General features: G+C 43.8%; 1 protein-coding gene across 28 annotated transcripts in view; it reads right to left on the reverse strand.

Moving 5' to 3' along the window:
- CLIP1 (CAP-Gly domain containing linker protein 1) overlaps positions 1-23168 on the reverse strand; it is a 148562-nt gene that overhangs the window by 47240 nt on the left and 78154 nt on the right. For 19 of the 28 annotated variants that reach the window (XM_063711954.1, XM_054528353.2, XM_054528358.2 and 16 more), the window contains 9 exons: positions 21926-22870; positions 17810-17926; positions 15838-15895; positions 15224-15307; positions 14183-14339; positions 9445-9610; positions 9131-9346; positions 3417-5684; positions 533-649 (listed from right to left, as the gene is read on the reverse strand). In XM_063711954.1, the coding sequence (XP_063568024.1) occupies positions 533-649; positions 3417-5684; positions 9131-9346; positions 9445-9610; positions 14183-14339; positions 15224-15307; positions 15838-15895; positions 17810-17926; positions 21926-22870 (4128 nt within the window). The remainder of the gene's footprint in view (positions 1-532; positions 650-3416; positions 5685-9130; positions 9347-9444; positions 9611-14182; positions 14340-15223; positions 15308-15837; positions 15896-17809; positions 17927-21925; positions 22871-23168) is intronic. The other 9 variants (XM_063711959.1, XM_054528369.2, XM_054528361.2 and 6 more) reach the window with 4 other exon arrangements.

Here is a 23168-nt window from a genome sequence, read left to right on the forward strand (position 1 = left end):
AGGGAAATCCAAAGAGGAGGAGAAATGCCACAGAAGGAGAAATGCTACTTGTGGACAGAATCAAAATATCTTGACGCCACATATTTGTCCCTGCTCCAAAAGTGACTCATTCAAGATGACACAAAAGGAAATCAGTACTGAATTGGGCCAAGAAAAGGCCTGCATCAGACTCAGGGCTGAGGAACGAAACTTAGTGGCTCAAAGTTGGGAAAGAGAAGAGAAAAAACAATGTGTGTGATGTAAGATAAAGGATACAAAAGCTAGAGCAGGCCATCAGTACCTCCTCTCACTAGTGCCATCACTAAATAGTTACCTTAGCCATACTATTAGGGTTTTTTCCTCAATTTGTAAAGTTGATCCTAATAAGTAATGAAGTGATACACTTTATTTAAGATTATCATGGCTCTGGCATGCATTTCAAACCTGTGTAAGGTCACACTTCAAAAACATAAGCAATCCTGAGTTAGTGACCAAACATTCCACGAAGTTGGTAAGCTGTTCTTTGTATAAAAAGCTATTTAAATCTGATTACTTCATTCTGTAGTTTTGCATTTGTTTGCTTGGTGTCCTCCAAGGAGGCCAGAGTCTCAGTCTTCTCTTTGGTCATCTGTTCCATTATCTGCATGGCATCTTCCGCTGTTTGAGCAGCCTAAATACAAGGAAACACTGTGAGAAATGAGGACACCCCTCGCCAACACCGTTAGGTGAGGATTGGGCTGTGCTGTTCAGGCAGCACTCAGTGTCTGTGTGGGTAAGGGAGGCACACAGAGAGGGTGAATTAGTCACCAATCCAGTGCTGAAACAGACGGACAGGAAAGGAAAGGTCTTTACTCTAAAGTAGAATATGCAGACCCTTTCCTGCCATTTTTCAATGTCAACTGCTATGCAATTTGCATGTAAACATACATCTTCCAATGAAAGTTCCAAATGACACTGGCAAGCATGCTCCCTTCATTCTGACTTATGTTTGAGAGACCGTTCGGAGGTAACAATGAATAACATCCTTATATAGCTGAATTTCTTGGAATCATATTTATTATTATAAGTTTAAAATACTATCCTTGCTATTTCAAATCTGGGGCTTTCAAAGTCACTCAAATTTAGGCTGAGAATTTTTCAAATAAATATAAAAATTATCTGGGCACTTCTAACATAAGGCTCAAGTGTTTAACGAGAAGCATTTAATGCAAGTTGTGGGTAATGAATAAAAACACGGCTGTGAATAAAAAGATGCATATGGAGACAAATTCTTAGCTGCTAACTATCAAAATTCATTATAAAAAGTTAGATATAGGCCGGGCGCAGTGGCTCATGCCTGTAATCCCAGCACTTTGGGAGGCCGAGGCGGGTGGATCACGAGGTCAAGAGATTGAGACCATCCTGGCCAACATGGTGAAACCTCGTCTCTACTAAAAATACAAAAAACTAGCTGGCCATGGTGGCGGGTGCCTGTAGTCCCAGCTACTCGAGAGGCTGAGGCAGGAGAATGGCGTGAACCCGGGAGGCGGAGCTTGCAGTGAGCCGAGATCGTGCCACTGCACTCCAGCCTGGCAACACAGAGAGACTCCGTCTCAAAAAAAAAAAAAAAAGTTAGATATAAAAATAACCATAAAAATAAATGAAAACATAGCTAGGCGTGGTGGCATGTGCCTATAGTCCCAGCTACTCAGGGGGCTGAGACAGGAGGATTACTTGAGCCCAGGAGGTAGAGAGCAGCCTGGGCAACACAGCAAGATTCCCACCTCTAAAAAAATAAATGAATAAACAGGCCAGGCGCAGTGGCTCATGCCTGTAATCCTAGCACTTTAGGAGGCCGAGGCAGGCGGATCACAAGGTCAGGAGTTCGAGACCAGCCTAGCCAATATGGTGAAACCCAGTCCCTACTAAAAATACAAAGCTTAGCCGGGTGTGGCAGCATGCACCTGTAGTCCCAGCTACTCAAGAGAGTGAGGCAGGAGAATCACTTGAACCCGGGAGGCAGAGGTTGCAGTGAGCCAAGGTCGCACCACTGTACTCCAGCCTGGGTGACAGAACGAGACTCTTTTTTTTATTTTTTATTTTATTTATTTTTTTTTGAGGTGGAGTCTCACTCCGCCTCCCTGGTTCAAGTGATTCTCCTGCCTCAGCCTCCCGAGTAGCTGGAACTACAGGCCCACACCACCACATCCGGCTAATTTTTGTATTTTTAGTAGAGATGGGGTTTCACCATGTTGGCCAGGATGGTCTTGATCTTCTGATCTCGTGATCTGTCCGCGACAGCCTCCCAAATTGCTTGGATTACAGGCATGAGCCACCGCGCCCGGCAAGACTTGTCTTAAATAAATAAATAAATAAATAAATAAATAAAATCCTTTTAGACACTTGTTTATAATTTATTGGTCTAATAAAGTTTATGAAAATCCTGCATTTTTCCCTATCCAATTATCAGCCATGAAGATTTCAATGGAATCTTCCAACTCCATGTGGATAGACACAATGAAATAGTTAAAAGCCAAACAGAAGACTCTATATTTCAATATGCGCCAATTTATTGCTTTTTTTTTTTTTTTTCTTGAGACAGAGTTTTTCACTCTTGTCGCCCAGGCTGGAGTGCAATGGCGCAACCTCGACTCACTGCAACCTCCATCTCCTGGATTCAAGTGATTCTACCGCCTCAGCCTCCTAAGTAGCTGGGATTATAAGCGCACGCCACCACGCCTGGCGAATTTTTGTATTTTTAGTAGAGACGGGGTTTCACCATGTTGGTTACGCTGGTCTCAAACTCCTGACCTCAGGTGATCCACCCGCCTCAACCTCCATGAGCCACCATGCCCAGCTGGTTTGTTGTTGTTTTTTTTTTAGATGAGGTCTTGCTCTGTCACCCAGGCTGGAGTGCAATGGCATGATCTCAGTTTCCTGCAACTTCCACCTCCTGGGCTCAAGCAATCCTCCCATCTCGGCCTCCTGAGTAGCTGGGACTATAGGCATGTGTCACCATGCCCAGCTGATTTTTGTATTTTTTTGTAGAGACAGGGTTTTGCCATGTTGCCCAGGCTGGTGTCGAACTCCTAGACTGAAGCCATCTGTCCACCTCAGCCTCCCAAAGTGCTGGGATTACAGGCGTGAGCCACTGGGCCCGGCCGAATTTCACTATTGTTTTTAAGCTTTTTCACAAAGTTTCTCCTTAGATTAAAAAATAAATCCTTTTTATTCACAGTTTGCAATTTTTTTCAAATGGGGAGAGACTACTACAGTGAGATACTTAGTAAAGAATCCCCCTTTCAGACTGTAACGAACAGCTTGAGACATATAAGCAACTGACTTAATGAGGTGGATTTCCATAAGCAGAAATGAAGAAAGATGACCTACATCACTTGAGTTAGTGCACAGTGTTAGTAAGCAGTCTGGGTGCTCAATACTTGACCCTCTCACTTTACCGTAAATGACTGAAGAGTCTCGAGCTCTCTAATTTTAAGAGTAAGCTTGTTCTTGTCTTTTCTCAAAGTACGGTTTTCATTTTGAGATTCTAGGAGATTGGCTGAAATATGGCTGTTGGTTTTGGCCAGCTGGCTGATCTCTTTCTGAAGGATGAAGTAGCTTTCTGCCAGGGTTTCCTTCTCCTTCAGGAGCTCATCCTTTTCCAGCATCATTTCACTCTTCTCAGCCAGGAGGTTCTGGTTGTCTTGCATCACCTGGGCTTTTTCGGCCAGGGTCACCTCATGGTTCAGCTGAAGGTCATCCAGAATCTTGGTGAGGCAGCTGTGCAGTTCCTGCAGCTCTGCCTTGGATTTGGACAAGGCAGCAAAATCACTTTTCAGAGTCTTTATATGGGCAGCAAGTTGAGCTGCTTCTGCAGTCAACAGTTCCTTCTCCTCAATTATCTCTGCCACTTCTTGCTCTGATTTGGTCTTCTCTTGAAGTAGCACAAACTTCTCGGACTGCAGCTCCTCGATACACACTCTTAACTCCTCCACCTCCTGCTCCAGGAGCACCATCCTCCCGTGAAGTTGATTGTTTTCATACAAGGATGACTCGTTCTCCTTTGCTCTGGCTTCCTGTTCCAGGATTAAGGACTGCTGCATTTCCTGGATCTCCTTGCTTAATTTGTGACACTCTTCTCGCAGGTTCAAGCCATCTCTCAGCAAAACGTTCTTCTCGGAACAACACGTGTTAAGTTCAGCATCCAAACTCTCCTTTGCTTGCAATATGTGAGTGTGTTCTTTTTCCAGATTCTTTTTGGCATTTTGAGCCTCTTTCAGCATCAAAGAGAGGTCGCACTTGCTGGCCACTAGTTCTTGGTTTTCCTTTTTTCTCTCTTGAAGCTCCTTCTTCAGAGCGTCAATATTACCGAGGAGTTTCATATTCTCTTGCACAATTAAACTTCTGTTTGCAGACTCTTGATCACATTGCCTTTTGAGGTCTCCTATGGCTTTGATGGAATTCTCTCTCTCTGCAAGTAAAACTCCATTTTGCGTTTCCAGTGAGGATTTTTCTTTCAAGAGACTATCCTGCTGCTTTTTAAGTTTAGTCATTTTCTGAGAAGCCATCTCCTTCTCGGAAGTCAGGTAAGTGATCTTCTCATTCAGGCTCATCTCAGTATGGGCAGCCTCTTCTGAGCATTCGTGGAGTTTTTCAGTGATGATTCTATTTTCACTTAAAAGTTCCTCTTTCTCAGCCAAGAGCCTTCTCTCGGAGGCAGCCAAGGTTTCTTTCTCATGCAGAAGCTGGATGCACTCGGAGTCTGTGACCGCCCGCCTGGCCTTAATTTCCTCCAAAAGCTTCGTGAGGCTTGTGTTTGTGGCCTGGAGTTGCATGGTCTCCAGCTCTGCCTTCCTCAGGGCCTTGCTGGCATCATCCAGCTGTGCGCGGAGCCCACTGGCTTCTGAGCGGAGCAGCTGTTTGACCTGGAGAGCGGCCTGGAGGCTGGCATTCAGCTTTTCCTGATCTTGCAGCAGCATGTCCGTCTCTAACTGCAGATTTCTGTTGTTCTGAAGAACATTATCTCGTTCTACCTTTAAGGCTATGCACGTGTTATCGAGATTGGACAGTTTCTCTAAAGCTGACTTTTTCTCAGCTGTGAGATCTTCAATCTCCTGTACCAAAGCTTTCTGATCTTTGACTAGCTCCTCATAAGACCTTTGAAGCTTCTGAATGATGTCATCCTTATCTTTGGCCAAGATGAAGTTTTCGGTAATAAGTTTCTCGATCTGGTCCTCCAGGTGATCTTTTTCTTCCTGGTCCTTCTCAGTCTTAGCAATCAAAGTATCTTTGCTGAGCTGGAGCTCTTCGATGAGCGCCTGCATGCTCACCTTGGAAGCTTGCAAAGAGTCATTTTCCACATTTATCTTCAAGAGTTCTTCCTGTGCAACATTGATTTCTTTAAGCAGTTTCTCTCTCTCAACAGCCAAAGCTTCTTTATTGAGATGTTCCTGCTCATAATGCTTTTCGGCATCTTGCTTTTCTTCTAAGAATTTCTCCTTTTCTAAATTAAGAGTTTCATTCACTGACCACAGTTTCTGCTGGTCTCCCTGAAGTAAAGCTATTTTGGCCTCCAATTCTACAAGCTTGGATAAAAGTGAACCATTTTCTAACTTTAAATCATTTCCCTCCTGCGAAAGAAGCTGCTTCTCTGATTTCAGACCCCTCAGCTCTTCTGACATTAGTTCAATTTCTTTTTTGGCTGATGTTAACAAATAAGTTAGCGACTACAGAAACAAAAGATGGAAAGAATGGAAACAAAAATGAAATCAAGCAGACAAATGCAAGCCTAAATAACTTAATGTAACCTAAATGATAAAAACTTTACAATTTCTACAATAAACTTTATAGAAACTATCTGAATAACAAGGGAAAGAAACTAAACAGAGCCCATAAAAAGATAAGTCAAAAGTGTAGCTTTGCAAAGTGCTTCTGTATCTGTTAGCTTATTTTATCATTGAAACAACTTGTGAAATAATTCCCAGTAGCTACCTAGAAGATAAAAATAGTAGCTTGATTTTAATATCAGGGCATAAGATTCTTTCCTGCCATTCCAATTATCAAATTACTTTGAATGCAGAAAGGATTCATAGAACAATTTTTAAAAATACAATTAAAAGAAGTACAAAAAGTCAGTATATTTTAACGAAAAAAGGAAGGGACATAACAAGGGAAAATAAACTATTGCCTTCCAAACTCACCGCAGGACCTTACTTAAGGGCAGCCAAGCAGCTGAGAGTGATTTAGTCCCAATATCACATATAACTTAAAAACTACAGCCTAATTTCTAGGCTTTGCTGACTAAAAGGAATAGTTTTTTTTTTTAATTTACTGAATTATAAGATAATTTGACCACAGTGTCTACACCAGTGCTATCCAGAACTTCCTGCAATAATATAATTTTTTTTTTTTTTTTTTGGAGACTGAGTCTCGCTCTATTGCCCAGGCTGGAGTGCAATGGTGCGATCTTGGCTCACTGCAACCTCCGCCTCTGGGTTCAAGCTATTCTCATGCCTCAGCCTCCCAAGTAGCTGGGATTACAGGGCTCCGCCACCATGCCCGGCTAATTTTTGTATTTTTAGTAGAGATGGGGTTTCACCATGTTGGCCAGGCTGGTCTCAAACTCCTGACCCCAAGTGATCCACCCACCTAGGCCTCCCAAAGTGCTGGGGTTACAGGCATAAGCCACCACGCCCAGCTGATATAAATGTTCTTATGTGCACTCCCATCATGGTGACCATATGACTACTGAGCACCTGATATGTGGTGAGTGCAACTGAGGAGCTAAATTTTTAATTAAAATGTAACAAATTTAAATTTATTTATTTATTTGTTTATTTATTTATTTATTTATTTATTTTGGAGACAGAGTCTCACTCTGTGGCCCAGGCTGGAGGGAAGTGGTGCGATCTCGGCTCACTGCAACCTCTGCCTCCCAGGTTCAAGCGATCCTCTTTTAAGCATATACAAAAATAGAGAAAATAATGTAGACCACACATATTCCCATATTAAGGTTTTCATTTTTATTTATTTTTTGAGACAGTCTCACTCTGTCACCCAGGCCAGAGTGCAGTGGCACCATCTCAGCTCACTGCAGCCTCCGCCTCCCAGGTTCAAAGGATTCTCCTGCCTCAGCCTCCTGAGTAGCTGGGACTACAGGTGCGTGCCACCACGCCCGACTAATTTTTTGTATTTTTAGTAGAGACAGTCTCACAATGTTGTCCAGGGTGGTCTCAAAGGCCTGTGCTCAGGCAATCCGCCCACTTTGGCCTCCCAAAGTGCTAGGATTACAGGCGTGAGCCACCAGAACTAGCTACAAATTTAAATTTGAATGGCCTCACATGGCTGGTGGCCACCACATTAGGCAGCACAGCTATAGCCCACTGGCTCTTAAAAGTAGGGAATAGGAGGCTTCATGGGTTCCATGAACCTTGTTGAGTGCACACGTAAACTTTCCTGAAAAAAATATCTGTAGATTTCATTAGATTATTCCAAAGAGTCTGGGACTGATTATGATCCACTGAAATCAGATACTAGACACCTTTGGAGGGGAACAGTCCTGGCATTTTTAACTCAATGACCCTTGCACAAAACCAACCAACAAAATCAGTGAGACTGGCCAGGAATGGTGGCTCACGCCTGCAATCCCAGCACCTTGGGAAGCTGAGGCAGGTGGATCACTTGCATCCAGGGGTTCAAGACCAGCCTGAGCAACATAGCGAGACTCTGTCTCTACAAAAAATAAAAAATTAGCCAGGTGTAGTGGCACATGCTTTTAGTCTCAGCTACCTGGGAAGCTGAGGAAGGGGGATCACTTGAGCCCGAAAGGTTGAGGCTGCAGTGAGCCATGACTGTGTCACTGCACTCAGGCTGGGTGACAGAGACCGACCTTGTCTCAAAAAAACAAACAAACGAAAACTGAGGAGACCTTACATCAGCTTCTGCAATGCTGTGGTTTGCTCAGGCTGAAACATTTTAAAGGAAATGCAAAAAAAAAACCTGAAGTCTGCACACATAAAGGAAACCACAAAGACAAAAGATCTGGGAATTGTATCTAGTGTTAAATGGCTCATAAAACTGGAGGTATTTCACAGAAAGAAGAGAAATCCTCAACTATCAGCATGTAGAAGAGGGAGAATATGGGCCTCCCAGATGACGTGCACGGCACACACACACCATGTCACGTCCACTTAGTTAGCAAGAGGCTTTTCATGGGATTGGTTTCAAGTCCTATATATGCTCTTTTATCATTTCTTTCTACTAAACTCCTATAACACATTAAAAATAAAGAAAGATGAATATTTACTTTCCTTTGAGCAATAGAAGGTTAAACAGTGGGAAACGTTGAACTTCGTGAAGTTACCAGAGTCACAAAATGTACTGGGCAGGCCAGGCATGGTGGCTCACACCTGTAATCCCAACACTTTAAGAGGCCGAGATGGGAGGATTGCTTGAGCTCAGGAGTTTGAGACCAGCCTGGGCAACACAGCAAGACCCCATTCTCTACAAAAAAAAGAAAAAATATATATTGGGCACAGATACAATCCTGAAACCATAAAATGAAATCCAACGTATCAAGTTCTGCTCTATCTACTAACAGGGTGTTTCCTCCCTGCCCTTGAATCCAGCTTCCTTGTCAATAAGCTCATGGTACCTTCCTGGGGACACATAAAAGCCCTCTGTGGAGTTCTTAATTCTAACTCTTCCTAGAAGAGCTCTGTTCCTTCAACCAGGCTCTCTCTAGTCCTGATTCCTTGCTTGCTTACTTCATGTGACCTCTGCCTCTTGCTTTATTGCAACATCTCTCCAAACCCTAGTGCAAGGCGGCAACAAGCACGGCCAAGATTAGAGGAACAAGCAGGCAAGCAGAGCTCAGGCAACGAAAGAACCTTTGTGACCACTGGGAAACAAGCAGCATGGGGGTGATGGCTACACAGTCCATTCCAGCAAAGACTGGCAGGCATCACCATCCCTGAGAAGGAACAGCAGCTGGCACAAAACACTTGAAGCCATAGGAAACGTAATGTACCACCCTGCCACGCACTCAGAAGGGTAACGTTTGTAGAGGCCACCTTAACTTGTCCCACTGGCTGCTGCTTTCTAAGCACCCTTCCTGCCTTGACACAGAGCTCAGGCAAGCTATAGCACAAGGAAATTCTCTCCCGTCACATACTTTGGCTTTGTCGGCTTGCTTTCTCAGCTCCTCCAGCTCCTGCAGCAAGCCACTGTTCTCCTCCCGTGCACCCTTCAGCTTGTCCTCTGTGTCCAGCAGTGTTTTCTGGAGGTTCTGTAGGATTTCTTCATGCTTGGTTTTTGTCTCAGAAGTGGCTCTCTCATACCTGGCTTTCAGCTCCTGACACTGGTTGTGGCTCGTTTCCATCTTCTTTTCCTGCAGAGACCCCGAGTGAGGGAATGAGTCATCTGCCCATGTGTGTACTACCCCTTGCCTTCCTTTCCAGCCAACAGGCCCACTGAGTCCCTCCTTACCAGGTCCGATAATTTCCTCTCCAATTCTTTCTTTTCTTCCTCATGCTTTTTAGCTGCTTCTTGCTGGCTCTGTTCAGCTTTGACAGTCATGTCCTCAATACTTTTTTGCAGAAAACTTGCATTTTCATTAGCCTTTGTAAGTTTTAGCTGTAATTCTTCTACATATCTAGAAAAAGTTTCAATATAAGGTGTCAGATTTTTCATAAGAATGTTTTAAATTTAAGAGTTATATTAAAATATACCATTAATAACAATTGTAATTATTTTTAAAAGTTATGTGTAATTAATAAAATCTGAACTAGGCAAGAAATTTTTGTTTTGTTTTGTTTGTTTTTGTTTCTGTTTTTTGAGGTGGAGTCTCGCTCTGTCGCCCAGGCTGGAGTGTAGTGGCGTGATCTCCACTCACTGCAAGCTCCGCCTCCCGGGTTCATGCCATTCTGCCTCAGCCTCCCCAGTAGCTGGGACTACAGGCACCCGCCACCACGCCTGGCTACTTTTTTGTATTTTTAGTAGAGACGGGGTTTCACCGTGTTAGCCAGGATGGTCTCGATCTCCTGGCCTCGTGATCCGCCTGCCTCGGCCTCCCAAAGTGCTGGGATTACAGGCATGAGCCACCATGCCTGGCCACAAGAAATTTTAAAATGCTTTGCCTAAATAATCATTTTACCAGTTACGATAGTCACAAATACATTATTTAGAGTAATAACTACTGTAATTGGGAAGGTTTACTATTTTATGTCAATAAATTAAAAAGGAAAAATGAGTGAAAAATAAACTTATTAAAGGAAATGAGGCCAGGCGTGGTGGCTTATGCCTATGATCCCAGTACCTTGGGAGGCTGAGATAAGTTCAGGAGTTCAAGACCAGCCTGGTCAACATGGCAAAACCCCGTCTCTACTAAAAATACAAAAATTAGCCAGGTGTGGTGGCACATGCCTACAATCCCAGCTACTCAGGAGGCTGAGGCAGGAAAACTACTTGAGTCTGGTAGAGAGAGGTTGCAGTGAGCCAAGATCACATCACTGCAGTCCAGCCTGGGCAACAAAGCAAGACTCTGCCTCAATTAAAAATAAATAAAGGAGGCCAGGCGCGGTGGCTCACACCTGTAATCCCAGCACTTTGGGAGGCCGAGCAGGGCAGATCACGAGGTTAGGAGATCAAGACCATCCTGGCTAACACGGTGAAACCCTGTCTCTAATAAAAATACAAAAAATTAGCCGGGCATGGTGGCGGGCGCCTGTAGTCCCAGCTACTCTGGAGGCTGAGGCAGGAAAATGGCGTGAACCTGGGAGGTGGAGCTTGCAGTGAGCCGAGATCGCGCCACTGCACTCCAGCCTGGGCGACAGAGCGAGACTCTGTCTCAAAAAAAAAAAAATTAATTAATTAACTTAAATAAATAAATAAAGGAAATGAGTATTTCAAAATTTTAGCAGAATAGATTACTAAAAATTCACTCTAGTGCTTCTGGAGGACAGCAGATACAAAAATAACAATAAATAACTTGAAGTTCTACTTTAAAGAGACCATGTGGTTGAACAAAAATATGTATATAAAACACGGGGGGCCAGGCGCGTTGGCTCACGCCTGTAATCCCTGCACTTTGGGAGGCAGAGGTGGGCGGATCACCTGAGGTCAGGAGTTCGAGACCAGCCTGACCAACATAGAGAAACCCCGTCTCTACTAAAAATACAAAATTAGCTGCGCGTGGTGGCGCATGCCTGTAATCTCAGCTACTTGGGAGGCTGAGGCAGGAGAATCACTTGAACCCGGAAGGCGGAGGTTGCGGTGACCCAAGATCACACCATCACACTCCAGCCTGGGCAACAAGAGCAAAGCTCCATCTCAAAACAAAACAAAACAAAACAAAACAAAACAAAACAAACATGGGATGTTGACCAAGAAAACAGACTATTAGATGAATCACAGATGCAAGAGGGAAACTTGGGGGCACTTCTGAATTTTATAGCCACAAAACACCTACAAAAATAGAGATTCTTGAAGGCACTAAGGCACTGAGCCACCACTATCTGTGTAGCAGGAGCACCTCAAGGCAAGTTTGACCAAAGTTGCCCAACCAAGGCCTGACCACCCCTCAGCACTGATGAAATTGTGTGGGGGTGAAAGGCTGGATGTCTTAATAAATAGAACTTTGCAGGTATTAAGGTACTTTAAGAAGTAGAAGTCTAATGCCTACAGACTTAACTTATAAATGTTTGCCTTATACGTTCTTTGATTTTTATATGACAGCTATTAAAAGAAAAAGATCAAAGCAACAAGAATTCCAGAATAAAGACAAAAACAGATATTAAGATAGAGGAAACTTCAGCACTGAGGAAGTACAATGCGGTTTTTTTTTTTGAGATGGAGTCTTGCACTGTTGCCTGGGCTGGAGTCCAATGGCACGATCTTGGCTCACGGCACCCTCTGCCTCCCAGGTTCAAATGATTCTCCTGCCTCGTCCTCCAGAGTAGCTGGGATTACAGGCACCTGCCACCATGCTCAGCTCATTTTTTGTATTTTTTTAGTAGAGACAGGGTTTCACTACATTGGCCAGGCTGTTCTTGAACTCCTGACCTCATGATCCGCCCACCTCAGCCTCCTAAAGTGCCGGGATTACAGGCGTGAGCCACCACGCCCGGCCTACAATGTAGTTATTAAGAGCAGGAGAGGCTCTGGGACCAGACTGCCCAGATCTGAAACCTCAGGCTTCACCCCAGTAAGCCTCAGTTTCCCTCCTTCCCATTTATTTATTTATTTATTTATTTATTTATTGAGACGGTGTTTCGCTCTTGTTGCCCAGGCTGGAGTGCAATGGCACTATCTGAGCTCACTGCAACCTCCACCTCCTGGGTTCAACTGATTCTCCTGCCTCAGCCTCCTGAGTAGCTGGGATTACAGGAATGTGCCACCATACCCAGCTAATTTTGTATCTTTAGTAGAGATAGGGTTTTCCATGTTGGTCAGGCTGTTCTCGAACTCCCAACCTCAGGTGATCCACCTACCTCAGCCTCCCAAAGTGCAGGGAGATTACAGACATGAGCTGCAGTGCCTGGCCTTATTCATTTTTTTGAGACGGAGTCTAGCTCTGTCACCAAGGCTGGAGTGCAGCAGCATGATCCTGGCTCATTGCAACCTCCGCCTCCTGGGTTCAAGCGATTCTCCTGCCTCAGCCTCCCAAGTAGCTGAGATTATGGGTGCATACCACCACGCCTGGCTAATTTTTGTATTTTTAGTAGTGATAGGGTTTCATCATGTTGGCCCAGCTGGTCTCGAACTGCTGACCTCAGGCGATCTGCCCATCTCAGCCTCCCAAAGTGCCTGGCCTCTTTTTCTTTTAAATGGGAATAATGCTAAACTCACCTCGTAGGATAATAAGAATTAGAAAGCTGTTAGCACAGTGCATGGCCCATAGTAATAGATAATATGTGTTTCCTATTAAAATAAGTTCAGGCCAGGTACGGTGACTCATGCCTGTAATTCCAGCACTTTGGGAGGCCAAGGCGGCCAGATCGCCTGAGGTCAGGAGTTTGAGACCACCCTGGCCAACATGGTGAAACCTCATCTTTACTATAAATACAAAAATCAGCCGGGTGTGGTGGCACGTGCCTGTAGTCCCAGCTACTAGGGAGGCTTAGGCAGGAGAATCGCTTGAACCTGGGAGGTGAAGGCTGCAGTGAGCCGAGATCACGCCACTGCATTCCAGCCTGGACCACAGAATGAGACTCTATCTCAAAAAAAAGAAGTTAAAAATATTTTTAAAGGCTGGGCACGGTGGCTCATGCCTGTAATCCCAGCACTTTGGGATTTGGGAGGCCAAGGCCCTGAGGTCAGGAGTTCGAGACCAGCCTGACCAAGATGGAGAAACCCTGTCTCTACAAAAAATACAAAATTAGCCAGGCATGCTGGTGCAAGCCTGTAATCTCAGCTACTCGGGAGGTTGAGGCAGGAGAATCGCTTGAACCCAGGAGGTGGAGGCTGCGGTGAGCTGAGATCGCACCGAGCTGAGATCGCACCATCGCACTCCAGACTGGACAAGAAGAGCAAAACACCGTCTCAAAAAAAAAAAAAAAAAAAAAAAAAGCGTATATATACATATGTGTATAAACACACATATATATTTTTTTAACTGCCTGTAAAATATATTATTGTCATTGGTAAACTACTACCTTTTCTTTTTTCTTCTTTCTTTTTAGATGGAGTCTCTCTCTGTTGCCCAGGCTAGAGTGCAGTGGCACAATCTCAGCTCACTGCAACCTCCACCTCCTGGGTTTCAAGTGATTCTCTCATCTCAGCCTCCCCAGTAGCTGAGATTACAGGCTTGCACCACCACATCTGGCTAATTTTGTATTTTTCGTAGAGACAAGGTTTTGCCATGTTGGCCAGGTTGGCCTTGAACTCCTGACCTCAAGTGATCCGCCCACCTCGGCCTCTCAAAGTGCTGGGATTACAGGCATAAGCCACCGCACCCGGCCTTATTATCTTTTCTTTACAAGTCACCAAAAGGTCTATAAATAATATTGTATTCCTTAATTCTGTTGTTCTTGACAAGTAAGATAGGTAAAACCCATTTTAGAAGGTTAAATAGTTGATTCAAGGACACAATGAAGTAATAACAGAAAGGAACAGAGACGGGAAACTTTAAAACGTAACAATCCTAAACATTTTGTCTCCCCTCCCACTTAGAGCTTGCCGCAGAGCCTAATCTAATGTGGGCACTCTTTTCAACAGTCACATATACCTTTCTTTCAGACGTAATTCATCGTTCATTTTCGTCAGCTGAGAAGAGTTATCTCCTGACATCTTCATTATTTCTGCAATGTCATTTTCCAGTTTTTCCTTTGCCTTTATCAGCTGCTCTTCTCTCTCATCTTTCTCTCTAAATTTTGCCTCCATATCTAAATATATAGAGAAAAAAAGAATAGCACGGCTGTGTTATAATCAACAAAAACTGACTGAGTGTATCCTTGCTCTGGTAATATTTTCACACAGCAATTCTTGTCCGCATAAAAATCACATTCTAGTGAAGAAGGCACACAATAAGCAAGATAACGAAAATAAATCATATAATTAATAGCGGTAAGTGCTAAGAGGAAGGAAAATAAATGCAGGCAAAGGAGCTGGGAAGGAGGTTAGAATCTCAGATGGGGCTTCCCTGAGGTGCTGACATTTCAGGGAAAACCTGAAGGAAGTGAGGGAACGGGGAAAAGCAAGTGCACAGGCTCTGAGAAAGGAACACCCGCCCCGTCTGAGCACCACAAGGAGGCTGAAGTGGTTGGAGTGGAATGAACAGGGGAAGGGGGTCCCAGATGAAATCCGAGAGGTAATAGGGCCTGATCGTGTAAGGATCACGGCTTTCCCTGAGTGGGATGGGAGTCGCTGGATGACCTTGAGGAGAGAAACGACATGATCTGACTTCGTATTAAAAGGATTGCTCTGGCTGCTGTGTTGAGAACAGACCGAAGCGGGCACAGGCAGCAGCAGTGAGCCCCAAGGGTCAGCTGTCAGGGTAGCTCAGATGAAAGATGGCCGTTGGCTTGGAGCAAGGATAGCAGTGGGAGTGGTGAGATGTGGTAGATTCTGGCTCTTGTGAAAACAGAGCAAAGAGGACTTGCCAGAGGTTACAGATCTCAAACAAGTATTTCATCACATTGTTATATCACCATGATGAGTGAAGAGGCTACGCCTGAATAGTACATTTGTTATGTAACATACTACAACTGTCTCGAATACGGGAAAGCCTACTGTATTTAATGTTTAGTCACAAGAGATGTCTTCTTACCTGCTAAGTTTTCTCTCAGCTTCTCCAAGTCAGAAGACAGCAGGTTAAACTGTTCCTCCTTTTGGTGTAACTTATTTACAGTTTCTATTTAGGATAAAGTTAGAAGTTTAATATGTTTCAAACTTCTATCTGGAGCTTGGCTGTCTTACAACCCAATCAAATATTATGCTCAAGAGATCTCAGAACACAGGAATACTAAAAAGTCCCCTTACAGATCACATGGCTGTGTCCAGCCTGAAAGAAGCAGGTCTGCCACTGTCTCTGGCCTCCCTGAATCTGTACTTTAGGCAGGCATCAGGCCCTTTCCACTCATCTCTCTTTCCTCCTTCCAATTAAAACTCAATAAAGCTATCAATGATGAAAGCATAAATAACACTCCTCCCAGGAATACTTACATTTTAATATGGAACAAGCCTTAAGCTAAAAGAAGAAAAAATTGGGAGTTTGAGGCTTCAGGAAACCAATGGAAGCCAGTCTTTCTGAGCATGGCAGGAACTTCCAGGAGAGTGAAATTAGGCTATGGGCGGCGTAACTCTGTGCACTCCACAGGCCAGCTCCGGTATGAAAGAATGATATTTTTAAAAGCAATCTGCACACGCTCTGGTAAGACATACCTTGCATACTTCTCTGAACAGAGACTGCCTCCTCCGAAGCTTCAGCAAACTTTTCTTTCTAAAGAAAAAGAATCAGAGATTCTGAACAGAAAGATTTCAAATTGTAAAGACAAGAAGTTTCTATCAATTATAACTACAATACTATCTACTTTTTGTTGCTGGTCTTGTTTTATTAAAACTAATACACTTGAAACATATGACATCAATTACTACCACGTGTGGGTCATACACATGTGCATATATACACACACAAGAGTGCAGTTTGCATGTGTGTGTATGCACACGTGGGAAGGCAGGTTCACCTGCGTGCCCTTGTAGGCATGTTCATACTTAGGTAAGTACATGCATGTGCATGTATACATAGGGTGCACGTGTATGCTTCATGTTGCCACCCCTCAAACAGCAGACCTTCTCTTCAGAAATCTGCGTTGAGATGGTGAACAGAGCTCTGAAGTTTGTTATTTCTGAGAGTAATCTGAGTCTAATATCTTGAATCTAGGTCTGTGTCGCTACTTTTGAAACTGAAAAGGCCCATCAGTCACTTACTGTTCAAGGTCTTCTTTTCTAAACATGACAATAGGCCAAATTAAAAATCACTCTCCTAGTTGTCCTGAGATGAACTTCCAGCTAGCTCATCAAGAAGGTTGTTACATGAGTATTTCTAACTAGATAGGATTATGAAAAGATGATGCAGGGGCCACAGTGCATCCAAGCCCACAGGCTGCCCCCTGTGCCATCCCACAGCCAGACTCAAGGTGGCATGTCTTGTCCTAAGATATACAGAAGGATACTCTAACTTAGGAAAAAAAAAAAAAAAAAAGCAAGGCTTCCTAAAAGCTTTGGGAGGAGGGCAGAGAAGTAATGAATTCAAAACATTTTCTTAAAGGACACCAGGCTGGGCGCAGTAGCTCACGCCTATAATCCCAGCACTTTGGAAGGCCAAGGCAGGCAGATCACTTGAGGTCAGCAGTTCAAGACCAGCCTGGCCAACATGGAGAAACCCCATCTCTACTAAAAATACAAAAATTAGCCAGTCGTGGTAACAGGTTCCTGTAATCCCAGCTACTCAAGAGGCTGAGGCAGGAGAATCTCTGGAACCTGGGAGGCAGAGGCTGCAGTGAGCCGAGATCGCGCCACTGTACTCCAGCCTGGGCAACAGAACAAGACTCTGTCTCAAAAAAAAAAAAAAAAATCACACACATTAATTCACACTGTTAATAGCACAGAAGTGTAATGAACAGGGAAGAGGAAGGGATGTGGAGGACCTGGGACAGCTGACCCTACGTGGCACATATGCCTCTTGTCTAGTTTCTCTATAAGCCTCTGGCTTTTCTTTCCATGGCATGTGGGTGGGTACCACTGGGACTACTCATGAGTATCAGCCTTGTTTAAACTCGGGTTTTCAGTGCAGGAGGCAAGTAGGAAGGAACAAAGTTGAGAAAAGGTAAAAAATATACATATGTCATACAACTTGAGATTAAGGAAAGAGAAAACATATAAAAGGGAAGGTAATTTTCTGAGGTAGAATAAACTGAGTTAGATTTCTTTTAATTTATTTAATTAGACAGCAAGCATCCTGCCTCGCCAACAGAGGGCGCCGACGGCCCAGGACAGCTACTGCTCTGAGTTTAGGGGCCTCATTCAATATGAAACCTAACTGTGTTCGATGTATAACTTGGAAGGGCTCTGTGTTTAGTAAAACTAAGTAGTCAATAACATTTCAAAGCAGTGCATTATCAGAGGCGAAGGGATAGATTAAAAAAAAGAAAAAAAAGTAATACCTACCTTTGTTGTTTGGGTTTGATCTGATTCCCCTCAAAGGACAATATTTATCAGCCAATAACTAATACACTCAAGTTGAATCAACACTTAGAAAGAGAAAGGAGACAGCTACAATATTTCTTACTGGAGGATTTTTTAAAACAGGAAATGGCCAGAAACCCTGAGATTCAGATTCCCAACAGGTACTTACCAAAATCTGAAGTTCTTTTTCCAAAGTCTCTTTTACTTGACTGACTTCACTCAAATTTTCCTGAAGGTTAGTAAGCTTTAGCTCTCTCCCCTGCAGCTCTCTGGTAATGCTACTAACCTAACACACAGAGTTACATGGTATAGAAGCAAATGAACAAAAGGAAAACAAAAGAGAATGAGAAGAAAAAAAAAACGTAAAAAACTTATGAGAAACATAAAACAAAACTGAGAGGAATACAAATTTGGTGTTGGTTTTTATAAGAAGTCAATGACTTTTCAAACAATCAGTTCTACGATATAATTTCCTAACGGCTATTTTTGTGTTTTTTTCTTTTTTCCTTTCTGAGACAGGGTCTCCTCTGTCACCCAGGCTAGAGTGCAGTGGTGTGATCATGACTCACTGCAGCCTTAGAACTCCTAGGTTCAAGTGATCTTCCAGCACCAGCCTCCTAAGCAGCTGAGATTCCAGGACGTACCACTACAGCTAATGTTTAAAAAAATTTTTTACAGCTGGGGTCTCTGGCCGGGCTCGGTGGCTAATGCCTGTAATCCCAACACTTTGGGAGGCTGAGGCAAGTGGATCATTTGAGGTCAGGAGTTCAACACCAGCCTGGCCAATATGGTGAAACCCCGTCTCCACTAAAAATACAAAAATTAACTGGGCGTGGTAGCATGCTCCTGTAATCCCAGCTACTCGGGAGGCTGAGGCAGGAGAATCGCTTGAACCTGGGAGGCGGAGGTTGGGTGAGCCGAGACCAGGCCACTCTACTCCAGTCTGGGTGACAGAGTGGGACCCTGCCTCAAAAAAAAAAAAAAGAAAAGAAAAACAGAGGTGGGGTCTCACTATCCGCCCAGGCTGGTCTCAAACTCCTGGACCCAAGCAATCCTCTTGTTTTGGACTCTCAAAGTGCTGGGATTAGAGGCATGAGCCACTGTGCCCAGCGACTATTTTTAAATAGTCAAAAAAGACTATTTTTCTATACTTCATTGTAATTTGGAGTATCAGCATGATCTAAAGCAGAAGGTGTGGATGCTTACTTTCTAAATGAGTTACGTGAGCAATTTCATTTCCTACACTTTAAAAACCTTGGCTGGGCGCGGTGGCTCACGCCTGTAATCCCAGCACTTTGGGAGGCAGAGGTGGGCGGATCACAAGGTCAGGAGATTGAGGCCATCCTGGCCAACATGGTGAAACCCCGTCTCTACTAAAAATATAAAAAATTAGCCGGGTGTGGTGGCACGCACCTGTAGTCCCAGCTACTCAGGAGGCTGAGGCAGGAGAATTACTTGAACCCAGGAGGTGGAGGCTGCAGTGAGCAGAGATCATGCCACTGCACTCCAGCCTGGGCCACAGAGCGAGACTCTGTCTCAAAAAAAAAAAAAACAAAAACCTTAAGGCCAGGCACAGTGGCTCACACCTGTTATCCCAGCACATTGGGAGGCCGAGGCCGGCAGATCTCAGCTGAGGTCAGGAGTTCAAGACCAGCCCGGCTAACATGGTGAAATCCTGTCTCTACTAAAAATACAAAAATTAGCCAGGTGTGGTGGCACACGCCTGTGATCCCAGCTACTGGGGAAGCTGAAGCAGGAGAATCCCTTGAGCCTGGGAGGCAGAGGTTGCGGTGAGGGTGACAGAGTGAGACTCTGTCTTAAAAAATAAGTAAATAAAAACAAAAACCTTAAGATGGGAATATATGTGGTCTACATTATTTTCTCTATTTGTGTATATGCTTAAAGTATTTTGACATTTAAATAAAAATAAAATTTAAAAATCCACTGGATAGGCAAGGTGCGGTGTCTCAAGCCTGTAATCCCAGCACTTTGGGAGGCCAAGGTTAGTGGATCACTTGAGGTCAGGAGTTCAAGACCACCCTGGCCAACATGATGAAACCCCGTCTCTATTAAAAATACAAAAATGAGCCAGGCATGGTGGGGGGCGCCTGTAATCCTGGCTACTCGGGAGGCTGAGGCAGGAGAATCACTTGAACCTGGGAGGCGGAGGTTGCAGTGACCCGAGATTGCGCCATTGCACTCCAGCCTGCGCAACAGAGTGAGACTGTCTCAAAAAAACAAAACAAAACAAAACAAAAAAATCCACTGGACAATAGTCATTAGAACTTAGCTTTCATGAAATCTTGATGTTAAAAAGTAAACTAACATTAGCTAAATATTATCTTCTAATTAATTTTTGTGTTTTGATTAGTATTTCGGAACCACATGAGGAGATTTGAGAAAAATTTCCTGTAACCAGTTTGTCATCTTCAACTATGGTTAGTTAGCAATTTTTTGCTGTTTGTCAGTCCTCACCTCACCCCATTTAACCATCACAACCCTTCCTTCTTTGCCAATAGAGCAGCTTCTCCCACAAAAAAGTTCAGAACATTGAGCATCAATACCAGGGCCTCAACTAGTGGCAGGACTGGGAAACAATTCCTTGAACCACCTTTAACGATAAAGATGACATTTAACAAGGCTAGTTAGTAAGGAATGCAGCTGGCAAATGTTTCATGTAATTTCCTAAGACTTGACCACATGCATACTTGTTCAGTATTTCCCCCAGAAAAGGAGGGGACAGATCATGTTTCTCATTATGCCACAGAAAAAAACTCCAATGAGATTTCTGCAAAGGGCTTCAAGCTCTTACCCTTAATTTTGCTGTGAATGTTATTTATCACAGCATGGGTTTTTTTGGGTTTTGTTTTTGTTTTTTGTTTTTTGGAGATAGAGTCTCGCTCAGTCGCCCAGGATGGGGTACAGTGGCACAATCTCAGCTCACCGCAAACTCCACCTCCCAGGTTCAAGTGATTCTTGTGCCTCAGCCTCCCGAGTAGCTGGAACTACAGACGCACACCACACCTGGCTAATTTTTGTATTTTTAGTAGACGGGGGCCAGGCTGGACTCAAAACTCCTGACCTGAAGTGATCCGCCTGCCTCGGCCTCCCAAAGCACTGGGATTACAGGCATGAGCCACCTTGCCCGGCCAACATGTTAATTTATAATAGTCAAGAAGCACTGAATTCAGTCTGTTTTTATTCATAACCCTATAGATAAGGCAATTACAGTCATGCATTGCTTAAGAACCAGGATATCTTCTGAGAAATGCATTATTAGGCATTTCATTGTTGTGGGGACATCACAGGGTGCACTTACACACACCTAGAAGGTATAGTTTACCACACACCTGGGCTACATGGCACAGCCTATTGTTCCTAGACTATAAACCTGTATAACATGTTACTGTACTGAACACTGTAGGCAATTGTAACACAATGCTAAGTATTTGTGTATCGAAGCATATTTAAACATACAAAAGGTAAAGATACCATATTATAATCTTATGGAACCACCTTTGTTTATGTGGTCCATTGTTGATTGAAACATCATTATGTGGCACCTGACTATATGTGGTTAGAAAAGGAGATGATCTTTTAAGCTTTTTTTTTTTTTTTTTTTTTTAGACAGAGTCTTGCTCTGTCTCCCAAGCTGGAGTGCAGTGGCATAATCTTGGGTCACTGCAACCTCCGCCTCCCGGGTTGTTCAAGCGATTCTCCTGCCTCAGCCTCCTGGGTAACTGGGATTACAGGTGTCCGCCACCATGCCAGGCTAATTTTGTATTTTTATTAGAGATGGGGTTTCGCCATGTTGGCCAGGCTGATCTCGAACTCCTGACCTCAGGTGATCACCTGCCTCAGCCTCCCAAAGTGCTGGGATTACAGGCGTGAGCCACCTCGCCTGGCCGATCTTTTAAGTTTCTGTTCATTCATTCATTTATCTTAACACTACAGTGTTAGGGCATTCTTTATTTTAAACAGATTATAGACTGGAGCTAAGCCTAAATTAGAAGTCACAGCATAGCCCAGAGATAAATAGATCAGGTACCCAGATGATAGGCAGCCAAAATAAATTCACACGGTTGAGCCATTATTTTCTCTAATCTCCTCAGATGAAACCATACTTGAGATACTCAGAACATAATACACTATACTCAACTGGGGACATCAAGCAACTTAATTAAATCAGCAATTTGGAAGATGAATGATCTCAACTCAAAAGTAACATAATGCAAAACAAGAATAACAAATGGAAAAGAAAAGGATGGAGGATGTCAATACAAACCTTGCTACTTTCAGCTTTCTTTTCAATCTCTAAATGTTTAATCTGTTTCTCAGCTGCCTCAAGCTGCTGTCTAAGTTTCTCCATTTCCGATTTACCTTCGGAACTGGCTTTCTGAAGTACATCAAGATCCAAGAGCTTTTCTTCAGTAGCCTTGAGCTGTGATGTAAAATTATCAATAACCTTGCTTTGTTCATTGCATTTGGCTTGCAGTACCTCTAGCTCCTTTACCTTTATTTCAGCTTCCTGTAATTTGTTTAACGTGTCTTCCATTTCTACGAGATGCTGGTCTTCTGCTTTGTCCAGTTTCGACTTGATGGCTTCCAGACTGTTTTCCTTTTCTTTAATAACTTTCATCAGTTTAGCCCTCAAGGCTTCCATCTCTTTAGCATGAGCAGACCGTTCAGAGTCTTGTTGATTCTGCAAATTTTCTATTTCGTGTTGGTAATCTAGTCTCATTTTCTCTATTTGTGTTTTTAGCTCAGCAAATTCTGCCGTCTCTGTCCCAAGCCCTTTGCTGAAAGATACCTTCAGTTCTTCCATCGCCTGCTGGTGGGACGCGATGGCAGTCTCCAGTTTGGACTTCCATAGAGCTATCACATCTGAGTTCTCTTTGTTGGCATGCTCCAGCTTGCTTTTCAATGACTCGTTCTCTTTGGAAAGCTTTTCCGTGGCGGTATACAGAGCCTTTATCTCCTTCTGATGAGTTTCTTCCCGGGCTCCAAAATGCTCCTTCAGAGAAGTTATTTCTTTCTGGTGGTCAGTACGGGTGACTTCTAACTTTTCTTGCAAAGAGCTTATCTCTTGCAAAAGGGAAAGTGACATGTCCACATCCCCAGCAGGCTTATTGGACTCTAGCCTTCTTCGGAGCTCAGCTACTTCCTGTACTCTCAAAGCTAGGTCTTTCTCCAGTTCCATTATACGTGACTTTTCTGAAACTGTAGCCACCTATTAACAGCAGTCCAAAGAAAAAGAGATCATTTAAATAACAAGTCACTGACTATTTTCTTTTTCTTTTTTTGAGATGGAGTTTCGCTCTTCTTGCCCAGGCTGGAGTACAATGGTGCGATCTCAGCTCACTGCAACCTCCGCCTCCTGGGTTCAGACGATTCTCCTGCCTCAGCCTCCTGAGTAGCTAGGATTACAGGCGTGCACCACCACACCCAGATAATTTTTGCATTTTTAGTAGAGATGGGGTTTCACCATGTTGGTTAGGCTCGTCTCGAACTCCTGACCTCAGGTGATC

Source organism: Pongo abelii, chromosome 10 (genome assembly GCF_028885655.2).
Source record: "Pongo abelii isolate AG06213 chromosome 10, NHGRI_mPonAbe1-v2.0_pri, whole genome shotgun sequence".
NCBI lineage: Eukaryota > Metazoa > Chordata > Mammalia > Primates > Hominidae > Pongo > Pongo abelii.